This window comes from Heteronotia binoei, chromosome 6, assembly GCF_032191835.1.
Source record: "Heteronotia binoei isolate CCM8104 ecotype False Entrance Well chromosome 6, APGP_CSIRO_Hbin_v1, whole genome shotgun sequence".
NCBI lineage: Eukaryota > Metazoa > Chordata > Lepidosauria > Squamata > Gekkonidae > Heteronotia > Heteronotia binoei.
In genome coordinates this window covers 134,979,260-134,997,954 of record NC_083228.1, presented here as the reverse complement: position 1 = coordinate 134,997,954, position 18,695 = coordinate 134,979,260, and the positions used below count along the sequence as shown (strand labels likewise).

The window sequence follows — 18,695 nt, the reverse complement described above, 5'->3', positions numbered from 1 at the left end:
ACACACACATATATTGGCCACTGTGTGACAGTGTTGGACTGGATGGGCCATTGGCCTGATCCAACATGGCTTCTCTTATGTTCTTAAATCAGTCAGTCCTAAGGGAAATCCACCCTGACTGTTCCCTGGAAGGTCAGATGCTGAAGCTGAAGCTCAAATACTTTGGCCACCCAATGAGAATGTGTCATGGGTGCTGGGGACCCTGCAGAGGAAGTTGAGCCTGCAGAAGAAACTGTGCCCCTGCCACCTGCACCAGTGCCCCTGCCTCCTGCTGGAGAAGATCCCAGCCCCCCTGCCTCGCCCTCTCGGGTGGCTCGTGTGCGTGACCGCCTCCGTCAGGGCCTCAGGGATCGGAGGAGGGCGGCACGCTCACAAGCAAGACGCTCCCTGAGCCCTGAGTTTTGAGAGGATTCTGGCCCTTCTAAGAGCAAGGATGCTTGAGTTGTAACAGGATCCTGGCTGCCTCTCTGAGCCAGCAATTAGCCCAAATGGGCAACAGCCAGCAGAGGGCTATATAGCTGTAGGCTTTGTGGAAGCAACTAGTCATCTCCCTGATGTTCTAGCATCCACTCCGGCTTGACTTTGGTTTCTGGACTCCCTGACTTTGGCTTGTGACTTCTGGACTCCCTGACCTCGGCTTCTGGACCTCGGACCTGCGATACTTGTACAGTGATTTGGATTTGGCGCCTCAGACCCTCCTGCTTACTGGCTACAGACCTCGGACTGCCCCTGGACTTTGCCTGACCCGGCCCCAGCCGTGACAGAATGATGATGATGATGATGATATTGGATTTATATCCCGCCCTCCACTCCGAAGAGTCTCAGAGCGGCTCACAATCTCCTTTACCTCCCTCCCCCACAACAGACACCCTGTGAGGTAGATGAAGATATTGGATTTATATCCCGCCCTCCACTCCGGAGAGTCTCAGAGCGGCTCACAATCTCCTTTACCTTCCTCCCCCACAACAGACACCCTGTGAGGTAGATGAAGATATTGGATTTATATCCCGCCCTCCACTCCAAAGAGTCTCAGAGCGGCTCACAATCTCCTTTACCTTCCTCCCCCACAACAGACACCCTGTGAGGTAGATGAAGATATTGGATTTATATCCCGCCCTCCACTCCGAAGAGTCTCAGAGCGGCTCACAATCTCCTTTACCTTCCTCCCCCACAACAGACACCCTGTGAGGTAGATGAAGATATTGGATTTATATCCCGCCCTCCACTCCAAAGAGTCTCAGAGCGGCTCACAATCTCCTTTACCTTCCTCCCCCACAACAGACACCCTGTGAGGTAGATGAAGATATTGGATTTATATCCCGCCCTCCACTCCGAAGAGTCTCAGAGCGGCTCACAATCTCCTTTACCTTCCTCCCCCACAACAGACACCCTGTGAGGTAGATGAAGATATTGGATTTATATCCCGCCCTCCACTCCAAAGAGTCTCAGAGCGGCTCACAATCTCCTTTACCTTCCTCCCCCACAACAGACACCCTGTGAGGTAGATGAAGATATTGGATTTATATCCCGCCCTCCACTCCGAAGAGTCTCAGAGCGGCTCACAATCTCCTTTACCTTCCTCCCCCACAACAGACACCCTGTGAGGTAGATGAAGATATTGGATTTATATCCCGCCCTCCACTCCGAAGAGTCTCAGAGCGGCTCACAATCTCCTTTACCTTCCTCCCCCACAACAGACACCCTGTGAGGTAGATGAAGATATTGGATTTATATCCCGCCCTCCACTCCGAAGAGTCTCAGAGCGGCTCACAATCTCCTTTACCTTCCTCCCCCACAAGAGACACCCTGTGAGGTGGGTGGGGATGGAGAGGGCTCTCACAGCAGCTGCCCTTTCAAGGACAACCTCTGCCAGAGCTATGGCTGACCCAAGGACATGCTAGCAGGTGTAAGTGGAGGAGTGGGGAATCAAACCCGGTTCTCCCAGATAAGAGTCCGCACAGTTAACCACTGCACCAAACTGGCTGCACCAAAGGGAGCACTCGCTGGAGAAGTCCCTGATGCTGGGAAAGACAGAAGGCAAAAGAAGAAGGGGACGGCAAAAGATGAGATGGATGGGCAGCGTTACTGACGTAACTAACATGAAGTTGAGTGGGCTTTGGAAGATGACGGAAGACAGGAGGGTCTGGCGTGACTTGGTCCATGCGGTCGCAAATAGTCGGACTCGACTGTGCAACTGAACAACAACAACAAGAAGATTTTCTAGTCCTTGGCTCCCTCATCAACCAAAAGGGAAACTGCAACCAAGAAATCACAAGGAGACAGAGACCGTAAAGGGCAGCCATGAAGGAGCTAGAAAAAATTCCTAAGGGTAAGGATGAGTTGCTGATGACCAAGAGCAAGGTCATTCATACCCATCATATTTCACCATTAGCAGTGCTTTTTTTTGTAGCATGAGCTCCTTTGCATATTTGGCCACATCTCCCTGATGTAGCCAATCCTCCAAGAGCTTACAGGGCTCTTAGTACAGGGTCTTCTGTAAGCTCCAGGAGGATTGGCTACATCAGAGAGGTGTGGCCTAATATGCAAAGGAGCTTCTGCTAGAATTCCACCCCTGGGCCACACACCCTTGATGTAGCCAATCCTCCAAGAGCTTACAGAGCTCTTCTTATGTTCCGAGTAAGAAAAAGAGCAAGGACCTGGCAGGCCTGTTGCGAGGTAATGAAAAGAGGGCGGAACTGCTCAATTCCTACTTTTCCTCAGTCTTCTCTTCTGAGGGAAACGGTGCTCAACATTGCAAAAACAGAACATATAAGGAGGGTATGAAGTTCCAACCTAGGATCAGCGTAGGGGTAGAACATAAACGCCTAGTTTCTTTAAATGAAACTAAGTCCTCAGGGCCAGATGAACTGCACCCAAGAGTTCTAAAAGAGCTTGCAGATGTAATTTCTGAACCTCTGGCTATTATTTTTGAGAATTCTTGGAGAACAGGAGAGGTGCCGGAAGACTGGAGGCAGGCAAATGTTGTCCCCATCTTCAAGAAGGGGAAAAAAGAGGATCCAGGTAACTACTGACCTGTCAGCTTGACGTCTATATCTGGAAATCTATACCTGGAAGTTTTAGAACAAATCATCAAACAGTTGGTCCTGGAACATTTAGAAAGAATGGATGTGATTGCTAAGAGCCAGCATAGGTTTCTCAAGAACAAGTCATGTCAGACTAACCTGATCTCTTTTTTTGAGAAAGTGACTACCTTACTGGATCAGGGGAATGCTGTAGACATTGTTTATCTTGATTTCAGTAAGGCTTTTGATAAGATTCCACATACTATCCTTGTTGACTAGTTGATAAAATGTGGTTTGGATCCTGTTACCATTAAGTGGATCTGTAACTGGTTGACAGATCACACCAAAAGAGTGCTTTTGAATGGTTCCTCATCCTCTTGGAGAGGAGTGACAAGTGGAGTGCCTCAAGGATCTGTCCTGGGATCTGTTTTGTTCAACATCTTTATCAATGATTTGGATGAAGGAATAGAGGGAGAGCTTATTAAATTTGCCAATGATACTAAATTGGGAGGGGTTGCAAACACAGAAGGAGACAGAAAGAGGATACAGGAAGACCATGACAGGCTATAAAACTAGGCTAAAATCAATGAATTTTAACAGGGATAAATATCAAATTCTGCATTTAGGTAGGAAAAATCCAATGCATGGTTATGGGATGGGGGAGAATTGTCTTAGCAGTAGTATGTGCGAAAAGGGTCTTAGTGGATCATACGCTGAACAGTGTGATGCGGTGGCTAAAAAGGCAAAGTGAAGTGATGGTATCACTTTGCTCTGGTAAGACCTCACCTGGAGTATTATGTTCAGTTTTGGGCACCACATTTTAAGAAGGATATAGACAAGCTGGAACGGGTCCAGAGGAGGGCGATGAAGATGGTGAGGGGTCTGGAGACCGAGTCCTATGAGGAAGGGTTGAAGGAGCTGGGGATGTTTAGCCTGGAGAGGAGGCAGCTGAGAGGTGATAGGATCACCATCTTCAAGTACTTGAAGGGCTGTCATATAGAGGATGGTGTGGAATTGTTTTCTGTGGCCCCAGAAGGTAGGACCAGAACCAGTGGGTTGAAATTAAATCAAAAGTGTTTCTGGCTCAACATTAGGAAGAACTTCCTGACCGTTAGAGCGGTTCCTCGGTGGAACAGGCTTCCTCGGGAGGTGGTGGGCTCTCCTTCCTTGGAGATTTTTAAACAGAGGCTAGATGGAAATCTGACAGCGATGAAGATCCTGTAAATTTAGGGGGCGGTATTTGTGTGTTTCCTGCATTGTGCAGGGGATTGGACTAAATGACCCTGGAGGTCCCTTCCAACTCTATAATTCTGATTCTTACAGGGCCAACTGCAAGCTCTTGGAGGACTGGCTACATCAGGGGTGTGTGGCCTAATATGCAAAAGAGTTCCTGCTATAAAAAAAAAGCCCTGCCCATAAGAAGGTTGGACTTGGAAAGAAACCTGATAGGAAGAAAGTCAATTCATTTGAAATGTGGTGTTGGAGGAGAGTTTTATAGGTACAGTGGACCGCCAAAGAGACCAATAAGTGGTTCTAGATCAAATCGAGCCTAAAGTCTCCCTAGAAGCTAAAATGACTAAACTAGAAGCTAAAATGACTCTCCCTAGAAGTCTCCCTCTTGACTCTCTTGCTTTGCTTACATTATGGGGAAGACGAGAGACACTGGAAACGACAGTAAGGCTAAGATAAGTTGAAGGCAGCAAAAAAAGAGGAAGATCCAACGTGAGATGGATTTAGTCTATCAAGGAAGCCGCAGTCCTCAGTTTGCAAGAACTCAGCAAGGGTGTGAACCAAGGGTGGCCAAACCGTGGCTCTTTCACACATTCTGGGTGCCTCTCAAATCCCCAACCGCCCCATCAGCTGGTTTGGAGAAAGCATTTGACTCCTTAAATCACCTCGCCAAGCCAAGCCAGACAGCTGCTTGGAGACTGTGTTTAAAGTTAAAGTTGCTTTCTTATCACCTCCACCTCCCTCCTCCATCTATTTTCCTTCCTTCCTTCTCATGGCTGGAGGCTGGATTTATACCCTGCCCTTCACTCAGAGTCTTAGCGAGAGAGCTCTGACCATGAGAACTGCTCTTCAGAGGAGAGCTCTGAGAGAACTCTGACTGGTCCAAGGTCACCCAGCTGGCTGCATGTGAAGGAGTGGGGAATCAAACACAGTTCTCCAGATTAGAATCTTCTGCTCTTAACCACAACACTAAACTGGCACTAGACTAGGAGAAGGGGGCCCAGGAAATATATCAGGAAGTGTGCTTGCACACAAAAGTGAAGGAGGAGGAGGAAGTAGTAGTAATTGTAGCAGTGTTGTATTTATACGCTGCCCTCCACTTGGAGTCTCAGAGCTGCTTACAATCTCTTTCCCTTCTTCTCCTCACAACAGACACCCTGTGAGGTAGGTGGGGCTGAGAGAGCTCTGAGAGAAACTGCTCTTGAGAACAGCTCTGAAGGACTTGTGACTGACCCAAAGTCACCCAGCTGGCTGCATGAGGAGGAGGAGGAGGAGCGGGGAATCAAACCCAGGTATCCACTGCGCCAAGGCAGTTTTCTCCACCCAAAGATCCTGCCCAAGGAATGCCCAGGACTGAATGCAGCACCCTCAGCATGGCAAGCGATGTGCTCTTGCCCCTGATGTAACAGCCTCTGCTCTGACGTAAGACGGCTGCGTGATGAAGCCCACGGAAATTCCGAACCGAGGCCGTCTGAAATTTTGTGCCCAGGCAAGCTGAATCCGGCAGCTGCGAGGCATTATGCAAATGAAGCCAATTTGCATCCATTTTGTTCTTCTGCATAACATAATATACAATTATTCCTTTCCTACTATTTGGCATGATTTATTTTGCCTCTACAAGGGAGGAAGGAGGCACTAAGCAAGGTGCCAGCCTCCAGGTGGGACCTGGGGATTCCCTGGAATTACACCTCATTTCCAACTACAAAAGATCAATTCCCCTGGAGAAAATGGATTCTCTGGAGGGTGGGCTCTAGGGCACCATATTTAGGTTTTTCTCGCATGCACAGCACATGTGGTGCGATGACATCGCGCCAGGCACGTGAGGCATGGAAACTCTAGGAATTTGGGGAGGTGGTGGTGGGGGGTCTCTATGGCTTCAAACGGGGATGCTCTAGCAATTTGGGGGGAAACTCTACGGCACCACAGAGTTTTCCCACAAATTGCTAGAGCATCCCTGTACAAAACCACAGAGCTTGTCCTGAATTCCTAGCATGTCCCCGCATGACACACTCAGAGCGATACGTCACTTCTGGGTGACATCATCGAGCCACATGCTACTGCGTATGATGGGGTTCTTTGGGAGGCAGGGATCCTCCAGTGGCTAGCGGGTTAAGGGCCCTGAAACCAGGGGAACTCCCACCCCCAGTAGGAGTTTGGGAAGCCTAACTGTATTCCACTGAGGTCCCCATCCTCCCCAGGTTCCATCCCCAAATCTCCTGGAGTCCCCCAATCTGGACTTTGCAAACCTCTGCCCTCATTCCCCGCTGGTCCCAGGGTGGTGGTGGGAACCCGGCAACCCTAATTGGAGCCCTGCCCTCAGCCTTTGGAAATCTGATTCAGACGCTTTCTCCTGGTTTCTGAGACTTCATCCAGCATTGCATGGAGACCTGAAACTTCCGGAAAGTGTCTTTGAGCCCGCAGCACCTTTGGAATTCTGGCACCACGTGGCGGGCAAGGCCACAAGAGGCGGAGACAGCCCACAAAGAGCCGCCCCGGCTTACCTTCAGTTAAAAATAATCCCACGCTGTGTACGAATTAATCAAATATAGTTATAATTTCTAAAATGGTCATAATGTGATTCAAAAGATTGTGCCATCAAAACAAGAACATTTCCCTTTCCGGGGTCCCGACATTCTCACAGCCATGCAACTTTACAGAATTTAAGCTCGGGAAGAAAATTTTCTTATATGAGTATGAATAATTAGACCAACAGAATTATCCTTCAGTGGACTAAGACCGCCTGACGAAGGGCTACGCTCTGAAACACACCAAGACATCCGGAAATTGCATTCTGTACATCAGATTATACCTATTTGGGAATATGACCAGCAAAACACCTAGAAGAAGATGTTCTACCACATTTCAAGGACACTGTTTATAACTGAGCCTTTTGGACTTTTGATACTTGTTGTTGGTTTGTGATGTGCTGTTGATATTGTACAAATATTATTTGCATGATCATGTAGCAATACCGAACAGTTTCTCTGCAGTGATTTCTCAGGCTTTTCACTACCGGGTTCCCCTTTTTTTTCCATTTACGCTCCGTATCTGGCCTTGAGGAGATTCTGTGCGGGCATATATGCCTGTCTCCCTCAGCCAAACCTACCCCAAGACAAGGCTGCTTGGAAGATAAGAAAGATAGAAAGCTATAAAAGCAGGTTGTGCCTTCCAAAGCCCTACAGGAATCATTACACCTGATGATAGTTATGGCCAGGATTCTCCTCCTCACCTTATCTCCAGATAAACGGAGAAGATTATCCCTCAGCTAAATTGCTTGTATTTCAGATTTCAGTGTTCTCAAATCAACCAGTTCCGGGAAAAGAGGGCAAGGGGCTCTTAAGAGAGAGGGAGAGAAGAGGCAGATCTATGCTGCGCGCACCCAAGTTCAATCTATCCAGAGTCCTTGATCTTTCTGGAAGGCCCTGCACACCTTTCAAATGTTGGAAAAGCAGGACTTGGCACCAGGGCTTTTATTTTTTTTGTAGCAGGAACTCCTTTGCATATTAGGCCTCACTCCCTAATGCAGCCAGTCCTCCAAGAGTTTAGAGGGCTCTTCTTACAGGGGCTGCTGTAAACTCCAGGCGGATTGGCTCCATCAGAGGGTACATCAGAGGCCTCATATGCAAAGGAGTTCCTGCTACATTTGGTGGGAACAGTGTGATGCGGTGGCTAAAAAGGCAAATGCAATTTTGGGCTGTATCGACAGAAGTCTAGTGTCCAGATCACGTGAAGTGATGGTATCGCTTTACTCTGCTCTGGTAAGACCTCACCTGGAGTATTGTGTTCAGTTTTGGGCACCATATTTTAAGAAGGATATAGACAAGCTGGAACTGGTCCAGAGGAGGGTGACGAAGATGGTGAGGGGTCTGGAGACCAAGTCCTATGAGGAAAGGTTGAAGGAGCTGGGCATGTTTAGCCTGGAGAGGAGGCGGCTGAGAGGTGATAGGATCACCATCTTCAAGTACTTGAACGGCTGTCATATAGAGGATGGTGTGGAATTGTTTTCTGTTGCCTCAGAAGATAGGACCAGAACTAACAGGTTGAAATTAAATCAAAAGTGTTTCCGGCTCAACATTAGGAAGAACTTCCTGACCGTTAGAGCGATTCCTCAGTGGAACAGGCTTCATCAGGAGGTAGTGGACTCTCCTTCCTTGGAGGTTTTTAAACAGAGGCTAGATGGCCCTCTGACAGCAATGAAAGTCCTGTGAATTTGGGGGAGGTATTTGTGGGTTTCCTGCAATGTGCTGGGGGTTGGACTAGATGACCCTAGAGGTCCCTTCCAACTCTATGATTCTATTTAGGTGGTATGCAGGGCAGGCACCTTCCTTTGTCACTCTGGGGTAAGTTGGTCAAACATGTCCCCTGAAATGGCCACTGTTTCTGGCTCAGGTTTGGATCCGCACTTCTGCCATGGAAGCTCATCGGGTGACCTTGGGCCCGTCACCAATTCTCTGCCTGACCCATCTCACAAGGTTGTTGCTGTTAGAAGAAAAGGGAGAATGCTCTCCTAAGCCACTTTGAGTCTCAGCTAGGGAGAACTAGTAGGCTAGAAATACATAAATACATTTCGAATGCATGCACTATTCGGAACAGGGGTGGTTGAGATGGGGAAGGACAGGGAAGAAATTATAAGGTAAGGTAAAGGTAGTCCCCTGTGCAAGCACCAGTCGTTTCCAGCTCTGGGGTGACGCCGCATCACGACATTTTCACAACAGACTTTTTTACGGGGTAGTTTGCCATTGCCTTCCCCAGTCATCTGCACTTCACCCCCAGCAAGCTGGATCCTCGTTTGACCAACCTCGGAAGGCTGGAAGGCTGAGTCAACCTCGAGTCGGCTACCTGAACCAGCCTTTGCTGGGATTGAACTCAGGTCTCGTGAGCAGAGCTTAGGACTGCAGTACTGCAGCTTTACCACTCTGCGCCACGGGGCACTTCAGGGAGAACTAGTAGGACGGAAAGACACAAATGCATTTCAATGCATGCACTGTTTGGAACAGGGGAGGTCAAGATGGGGAAGGATAGAAAAGAAAAAATAAGATCTTCCCGTAAATGCATAGGCACAGAGTTTTGAATCCAAGGGATTACATTAGGAAAGAAAAATCTCTTTAGATCTGCTGCTGCTGAAGAAAGCGAAGGCTCATGGGGTTTGAACACGCTGAGAAAGAGAGAGAGTAAAGGAACTAGCTCAATGAAAGTGTCAACCCAGTGTACTGCAGTGCTAAAAAAGGCAAACTCTATGTTAGGAATTATTAGGAAATAATTGTATTGCCCCTGAAAAGATCTACGGTCTGGCTTCATTTGGAATACTGTGTCCTCCATATCTCAAAAAGGACACTGTAGAGCTGAAAAAAATACAGAGGAGAACAACAAAGATGATGAGAGGGTTGGAGCCTCTTTCCTATGAAAACACAAGAAGAGCCCTGCTGGATCAGACTAGTGGTCTATCCAGTTCAGCATCCTGTCTCACACAGTGGCCAAACAGTTCCTCTGGAGGGCCAACAACAGGACAGAGAGGCCAAGGCCTTCATAAGAACATCAGAAGAGCCCTGCTGGATCAGACCAGGGAAGATCCGTCTAGTTCAGCATCCTGTCTCACCCAGTAGCCAAACAGTTCCTCTGGAGGGTCAACAACAGGGCATAGAGACTGAGACCTTCATAAGAACATTAGAAAAGTCCTGCTGGATCAGACCAGTGAAGGTCCATCTAGTCCAGTATTCCATCTCACCCAGTGGCCAAACAGTTCCTCTGGAGGGCCAACAACAGGGCATAGAGACTGAGGCCTTCATAAGAAGAAGATATTGATATTGGATTTATATCCCGCCCTCCACTCCGAAGAGTCTCAGAGCGGCTCACAATCTCCTTTACCTTCCTCCCCCACAACAGACACCCTGTGAGGTGGGTGGGGCTGGAGAGGGCTCTCACAGCAGCTGCCCTTTCAAAAACAACCTCTGCCAGAGCTGTGGCTGACCCAAGGCCATTCCAGCAGGTGCAAGTGGAGGAGTGGGGAATCAAACCTGGTTCTCCCAGATAAGAGTCCACACACTTAACCACTACACCAAACTGGAACATAAGAAGAGTCCTGCTGGATCAGACCAGTGAAGATCCGTCTAGTCCAGCATCCTGTCTCACCCAGTAGCCAAACAGTTCCTCTGGAGGGCCAACAACAGGGCATAGAGACTGAGGCCTTCATAAGAACATGAGAAGAGTCCTGCTGGATCAGACCAGTGAAGGTCTGTCTAGTCCAGCATCCTGTCTCATCCAGTAGCCAAACAGTTCCCCTGGAGGGTCAACAACAGGGCAGAGTTAGGCTGAAGAGTCTGGGACTTCTCAGTTTAAAAAACTGACGGCTAAGGGGAGACATGAAAGAGGTTTATAAAATTATACATGGGGTGGAGAGGGATGACAAAGAGAACTTTGCCTTCCTCTCTCCAAATACTAGAACTCTAGCGCATCCAATGAAGCTGAGGAGCAGTAAGTTCAGGATGGACAAAAGGAAATACTACCTTACAGAGACAGTGATCCAGATGTGGAATGCTCTGCCAGAGGATGTAGTGATAGACACAGGAATAAGCAGCTTGAAAAGAGAATTACAGAGATTCGTGGAGGACAAGCTACTAGCCATGATAGATGAGGGGAACCTCCAGATTCAGAGGCAGTAAGCCTCTGAATCCCAGAGCCAGGAGGCAACGCTAGGGGAAGGCCTCAGTCTCTCTGCCCTCTTGTTGGCTCTCCAGAGGAACTGGCTGGCCACTGTGTGAAAAAGGGTGCTGGACTGGATGGACCACTGGTCTGATCCAGCAGGGCTCTTCTGATGTTCTTATGAAGGCCTCGGCCTCTCTGCCCTGTTGTTGGCCCTCCAGAGGAACTGGTTGGCCACTGGGTGAGACAGGATGCTGGACTAGATGGACCACTGGTCTGATCCAGCAGGGCTCTTCTGATGTTCTTATGAAGGCCTCGGCCTCTCTGCCCTGTTGTTGGCTCTCCAGAGGAACTGGCTGGCCACTGTGTGAAATAGGGTGCTGGACTGGATGGACCACTGGTCTGATCCAGCAGGGCTCTTCTGATGTTCTTATGAAGGCCTCGGCCTCTCTGCCCTGTTGTTGACCCTCCAGAGGAACTGGTTGGCCACTGGGTGAGACAGGATGCTGGACTAGATGGACCACTGGTCTGATCCAGCAGGGTCCTTCTGATATTCTTATGAAGGCCTCAGTCTCTCTGCCCTGTTGTTGGCTGTCCAAAGGGACTGGCTGGCCACTTTGTGAGATAGGATGCTGGACTAGAGGGGCTACTGCTCTGATCCAGCAGGGTTCTTCTTATATTCTTATATTCTTACTTCTTTAAAGCACGTGGGTTAGTGTTGAGGAACTGTCCAGCTTGGTGTGATGTGCCTTGTTTGGAAGAATGTGTTCTATAAAGTGAAGTCGGTGGGGAACCCAGGCACGCACGGGGCAGGGAGGAGGCGCAGATTACGCCCACACAATGTGTATGCAAGCAATATAAATAGCCGCCTCTTTGTTGCATGGGACGGCACCGGGAAGAGAGGTCATTCGTCCAGCTGGGTTCCCGGCACTCCATTCCAAGCTGAGTGAGCCCTCCAAAGGAGGAGGTATTTGCTGATCAGCTAGCTTCTTTGACACACAAACAGCTGTACGGACAAAGCAAGGGGCACCCTCCTTGGCGCCAGAGTCCTCGGCCCGCACCGCCCGGGCCGAGCAGCAGGGCCCACCCCACGGGCCGGCTTTGTAAGGTGGGCTCTTGGCCTGCCGCTCCACCACCCTGTTGTTATCTTAGCCACAGGCAGCCGACAGCTGGCCCAAAAGGGAAGCAGCGAGGGACGGAGGCACACGGAGCTGGGAAAACATGTCGTCAAGTCAGAGCAAACACTCCCCGCCACATCCTTTGACATGGAGCAGCAACCCGAGGAGGTGGGAGGATGGACGCCACGCTCGGGGCCAAGCGGGGACAGCACAGCTCTCGGCCGGTTTCTGGCTCACACGGCTGCCCCAGGGAGCTGGCGACATTTAACAAGAGCATTTATTTGCCTGGAGAACAATGCGGATCCCAAGGACTCCTCAGTTGCTAGGGGAACTATTTTAAGGCTTTGGGAACAGCCAGAACCTGCGAACAACATGGGAGGGGACGTCTTCAGCCAGATAATTGGAGCCCTCGGGGTAACGCAAGGGTCTGATTATTTAGGAGCCTGCAGATTTTTGCAGCATAAGGAGCTTTCCTGTTGGTCCTCATCCTCTCGTTTTAAACAAGGGAGAGAAAGAACACCCATGCAAAAGCAGACAGCAATGTTTCAAACTCTCCTTTAAGAACCGAAGAGAAGCCATGTTGGATCAGGCCTATGGCCCCTCCAATCCAACACTCTGTGTCACATAAGAACATAAGAGAAGCCCTGTTGGATCAGGCCAATGGCCCATCCAGTCCAACACCCTGTGTCACATAAGAACATAAGAGAAGCCCTGTTGGATCAGGCCAATGGCCCACCCAGTCCAACACTCTATGTCACATAAGAACATAAGAGAAGCCATGTTGGATCAGGCCAATGGCCCATCCAGTCCAACACTCTGTGTCACATAAGAACATAAGAGAAGCCCTGTTGGATCAGGCCAGTGGCCCATCCAGTCCAACACTCTGTGTCACAGAAGAACATAAGAGAAGCCATGTTGGATCAGGCCAGTGGCCCCTCCAGTCCAACACTCTGTGTCACAGAAGAACATAAGAGAAGCAATGTTGGATCAGGCCAGTGGCCCATCCAGTCCAACACTCTGTGTCATAGAAGAACATAAGAGAAGCCATGTTGGATCAGGCCAATGGCCCCTCCAGTCCAACACTCTGTGTCACATAAGAACATAAGAGAAGCCCTGTTGGATCAGGCCAATGGCCCATCCAGTCCAACACTCTGTGTCACATAAGAACATAAGAGAAGCCATGCTGGATCATGCCAATGGCCCATCCAGTCCAACACTCTGTGCCACATAAGAAAATAAGAGAAGCCATGTTGGATCAGGCCAATGGCCCATCCAGTCCAACACTCTGTGTCACATAAGAACATAAGAGAAGCCCTGTTGGATCAGGCCTATGGCCCCTCCAGTCCAACACTGTGCCACATTAGAACATAAGAGAAGCCCTGTTGGATCAGGCCTATGGCCCCTCCAGTCCAACACTCTGTGTCACATAAGAACATAAGAGAAGCCCTGTTGGATCAGGCCAGTGGCCCATCCAGTCCAACACTCTGTGTCACATAAGAGAAGTCATGTTGGATCAGGCCTATGGCCCCTCCAGTCCAACACTCTGTGTCACATAAGAACATAATAGAAGCCATGTTGGATCAGGCCTATGGCCCCTCCAGTCCAACACTCTGTGTCACATAAGAACATAAGAGAAGCCCTGTTGGATCAGGCCTATGGCCCCTCCAGTCCAACACTCTGTGTCACATAAGAACATAAGAGAAGCCATATTGGATCAGGCCAATGGCCCATCCAGTCCAACACTCTGTGTCACATAAGAGAAGCCCTGTTAGATCAGGCCTATGGCCCCTCCAGTCCAACACTCTGTGTCACATAAGAACAGAAGAGAAGCCATGTTGGATCAGGCCAATGGCCCATCCAGTCCAACACTCTGTGTCACATAAGAACATAAGAGAAGCCCTGTTGGATCAGGCCTATGGCCCCTCCAGTCCAACACTCTGTGTCACATAAGAACATAAGAGAAGCCCTGCTGGATCATGCCAATGGCCCATCCAGTCCAACACTCTGTGTCACAGAAGAACAGAAGAGAAGCCATGTTGGATCAGGCCAGTGGCCCATCCAGTCCAACACTCTGTGTCACACAGCGGCCAAAAAACCCCCTAGTTCCATCAGGAGGTCTATCAGTGGGGCTAGAAGCTTTGTTTGCAACTGATTCAAATGTGCGAAAATGCAACATTTTCCTAGACAGCATCCTTTCTGAGTCCAGGGTGAGGACCTATGACTTGACACAGAGAGTGATGAAAACGTGGAATTCGCTGCCAGAGGATGTAGTGATGGACACAGGAATAAACAGTTTAAAATGGGATTAGAGAGATTCACAGAGGATAAGTTTATCAATGGCTACTAGCCATAGTGACTCAGGCAATCCTCTACATTCCGAGGCACTAAGCCAGAATTGTGTCCGGCATCTTGTCTCACACAGGGGCCACCCAGTTCCTTTGCAGGGCCAGCAACTGTGCACAGAGGCTGAGACCTTCATAACATAAGAAGAGACGTGCTGGATCAGACCAGTGGTCCCTCTAGTCCAGCATCCTGTCTCACACAGTGGCCAACCATTTCCTCTGGAGGGCCAACAACAGGACAGAGAGGTTGAGGCCTTCATGAGAACATATGAAGAGCCCTGCTGGATCAGATCAGTGGTCCATCTAGTCCAGCATCCTATCACACAGGGGCCAAACAGTTACTCTGGAGGGCCAACAACAAGGCATGGAGGCCAAGGCCTTCATAAGATCATCAGAAGAGCTCTGCTGGATCAGACCAGTGGTCCCTCTAGTCCAGCATTCTGTCTCATACGGTAGCCAACCAGTTCCTCTGGAGGGCCAACAACAGGGCACAGAGTCTGAGGCCTTCATAATATCATCAGAAGAGCCCTGTTAAATCAAACCAGTGGTCCCTCTAGTCCAGCATTCTGTCTCATACGGTAGCCAACCAGTTCCTCTGGAGGGCCAACAACAAGGCATAGAGGCTGAGGCCTTCATTAGAACATCAGAAGAGCCCTTCAGAATCAGACCAGTGATCCATCTAGTCCAGCATCTTTATCACACAGTGGCCAACCAGTTCCTCTGGAGGGTCAACAACAGGGCACAGAGTCTGAGGTCTTCATAAGATCATCACAAGAGCCCTGTTGGATCAGACCAATGGATCCATCTATTCCAGCATCCCATCTCACACAGTGGCCAACCAGTTCCTCCGGACGCCCTGTAACAGGGCACAGAGGCCAAGGCCTTCCCTTGATGTTGCTTTCTGGCCCTAAAATAAAATAAACGTTTTTTTTAAATTCTCCTGCAGCTGTAAAAAAGAGCACCCTCCCCTTCCTCAGAGCTTTTCGGGTGAGGGGGTGGGGGAAGCTTTAGCCCAGAAGAGATTGCAAAAAGCTCTCTGACCTTGCAGGCTGACTATCCAACAAACAGCAGCATGAAACTTTATCTCCAAAGCCTTTTCTTGCCCCTTATATGCCAAGGATTTTGGGCAGAGGCCCTGAGCTGGTCAGGCTGAGGTCATAAATTCTTTGCCTATTGTTAGAGGCCGCTGGGAGTTCTCTCTCTCTCCAGAAGACAGAGATAGCGAGCAGGAGACAGAGATATGCTGAGTGAACCATGAAGGAGGAAGAGAGAGAAGGGAGAGGCTGGGGAGGAAGGGGGCGTACAAAGGGAGTGGCCTTCCAAATCTGTGCAAGGACAAATCCAAGTTTGCACAGGGAGGGCCCACAACAGTGACCAGAACGGTTGCACATAAAGCAGGGCACATGCAACAGGCTTGGGGGAAAGCAAGGCTGGTTTGTGACAAAAGCGGGAACCGTTTCCAGGAAGTGCAGAGTGGACGGAGCAGGCTAGGATGATCTTGTCAGATCTCAGAAGTTAAGCAGGATGGGAGAACGCCAAGTATGTCCAGGGAAGAAGAAGAAAAAGAAAGAAGATGATGATGATATTGGACATATCCCACCCTATACTCTGAATCTCAGAGTGGCTTACAATCTCCTTTACCTTCTTCCCCCACAACAGACACCCTGTGAGGTGGGTGGGGCCGAGAGAGCTCTCACAGCAGCTGCCCTTTCAAGGACAACTCCTGCGAGAGCTATGGCTGACCCAAGGCCATTCCAGCAGCTGCAAGTGGAGGAGTGGGGAATCAAACCCAGTTCTCCCAGATAAGAGTCCGCACACTTAACCACTACACCAGACTGGCTCTGCAGTGGCAAGCAACTTGCCTCAAAAAGCTCTACAGGAGTCCCCATGAGTTGGCTGTCACTTGATGGCATTTTACACAGGCGCCCGTGCTCTTACAAAATGCTCACGTGTCTCTTATAAAAAGACTAAGCATGCAACGACACACGTTGAGAGGCAGCCTGCAGTGGGGAACACTGAGGAAGCACACAGTGTTTTGAGAGTTCCCATTCGAGAATTTTGTTCTGATCACCGTAAAGCTTGGAGAAAACTTCAGTGAAACGAGGCACAGAAGACCGGCTTTGCTTGTTAGCTGCATTGCTGGAATCAAGTTGGATTGGAGTCCAAAAGTTTGGATATCCTTTGTTCCTAAGTTCACTCATTACTTGAGACAGAAGGGATCCATTTGTAAAGGAATCGACTAGTTCCAAGGATTCTGGATTTACCTGTTGGATATGCACGGCTTCTCTGTTCCTGGTTTCATAAATGGTGTGTGCTCTTTTTGGTGCACAATTTTATATGGAAGATATTGTGGATTTGACTGTTTTTGAATTCTTTGTACAACTGATAATATACTGTTCCACCTGGCAGCAGAGGAGAGTAGGCCAAGTCCAATTCAAGAAATATCTGGGGACTTTGGGGGTGGAGCCAGGAGACATTGGGGGTGGAGCCAGAAGCAGGGTTGTGACACACATATTTGAACACCATATTTGGCCAAAAAATCCAAGCGCCATCAAGAGGTCCACCAGTGGGGCTAGAAGCCCTTCCACTGTGCCTATCCCCTCCCCAAGCACCAAGAATACAGAGCATCCCTGCCCCAGACAGAGAGTTCCAACAATACGCTGTGGCTAATAGCCACTGATGGACCTCTGCTCCATATGCTTCTCCATTCCCCTCTTGAAGCTGTCTATGCTAGTAGCCGCCACTACCTCCTGTGGCAGTGAATTCCACGTGTTAATCCCCCTTTGGGTGAAGAAGGACTTCCTTTTATCCGTTCTAACCCGACTGCTCCGCAATTTCATTGTATGGCGAGAAAGGGAGAAAAGGACTTCTTTCTCTATCTTCTCTATCCCATGCATAATCTTGTAAACCTCTATCATGTCACCCCGCAGTCGACGTTTCTCCAAGCTAAAGAGGCCCAAACGTTTTTACCTTTCTTCATAGAGAAAGTGTTCCAACCCTTGAATCATTCTAGTTGCCCTTTTATGCACTTTTTCCAACGCTAAAGTGCAAACGCTAGGTATGCTAGGCCACACCAAATGGCTTCGAGAGCCCAGAAGTGTCCCCTCCCCGCCAGCAAGCAAAAGGCATGCTCCTTACTTCGGCATCGGGCACACCGGCTCTGGTCGTACTCCAGCAGCTCTGATGGGCGCAGGTGCTCCTTTGGGGACCCTTTCCAGCGCTCCTGCTGCCGCCGGATGCGGGCCGCTTCACCTTTGGCGAAGGCTCCCAGGTCCTGCGTGTAGCGGCCATACATCTGATGGGGAGGGATAACAAGTGAAGGGTCAAGGGCACAGCTGGGCAGAGAAGGACATAAGAGAAGCCATGTAGGCACTGATAAGGCTTATCCTTCATGAATCTATCTAACCCCTTTCTAAAGCTGTTCATTCTTGTGCATCCTTTGGCAGTGAGTTCCATTTTTTAACGCTTCCTGTGTAAACTAGTATTTCCTTTTGTTCACTGCAAACCTATTGCCCATCAGCTTCATCGGTTGCCCTTGAGTTCTTGTATTTGGGGAGGGGGGAGTTCTCTTTGGCAGCTCAGGGAAAATGGCTTGTGGAGTGCTCCTGTTACATCTGAATAGACCAAGCCAGAGAATAGTAGTGTTGGAAGGGGCCATACAGGCCAACAGTGTATGCCAGGGGTGGCCAACGGTAGCTCTTCGGATGCTTTTTTTTTGCCTACAACTCCCATCAGCCCCAGCCATTGGCCATGCTGGCTGGGGCTGATGGGAGTTGTAGGCAAAAAAAAAACAATCTGGAGGGCTACCATTGGCCACTCCTGGTGTATGCAGTAGCTCACAGCTTTAATGCCAGTAGCTCACAAAGTAGAATTTTTGCTCACAAGTCTCCACAGCTTAGAGAGAGGATTGCTAGAGACTTGCTGATTTCCCAAAGGAAAAAAAGGAAAAATCTGGACAGAGAAGAAGAAGAAGAATTGCAAATTTATACCCTGCCCTTCTCTCTGAATCAGAGACTCAGAGCAGCTTACTATCTCCTATTTCTTCTCCCCCCACAACAGGCACCCTGTGAGGTGGGTGGGGCTGAGAGGGCTCTCACAGCAGGCAAGGGAGGCAAAAATGTCTTTGGAAAAGCCAGGCTTCACCTAAATGCGGCCCTACATTTCTCCCTGGGGAGAAATCCTTTCCTTAATCTGCCTTCCTGCAAACCGATCAATCCTTTCAGGTCGGGGTCAAGGCGAAGAGACTCCAGAGCCACAAGACAAGAGGCTTCGGCCCTGTCCGAGGCGTTCCAGCTCAGACAATGCCAGGCAGATAAGGAGACTGCGATCAATAGCCATTGTTC

General features: G+C 49.4%; 1 protein-coding gene across 2 annotated transcripts in view; it reads right to left on the bottom strand.

Annotated features, from left to right (window-relative positions):
- CLCN2 (chloride voltage-gated channel 2) overlaps positions 1-18,695 on the bottom strand; it is a 148,276-nt gene that overhangs the window by 83,139 nt on the left and 46,442 nt on the right. For both annotated transcript variants that reach the window (XM_060242594.1, XM_060242595.1), the window contains exon 2: positions 17,491-17,647. In XM_060242594.1, coding sequence (XP_060098577.1) covers positions 17,491-17,647 — 157 coding nt within the window. The remainder of the gene's footprint in view (positions 1-17,490; positions 17,648-18,695) is intronic.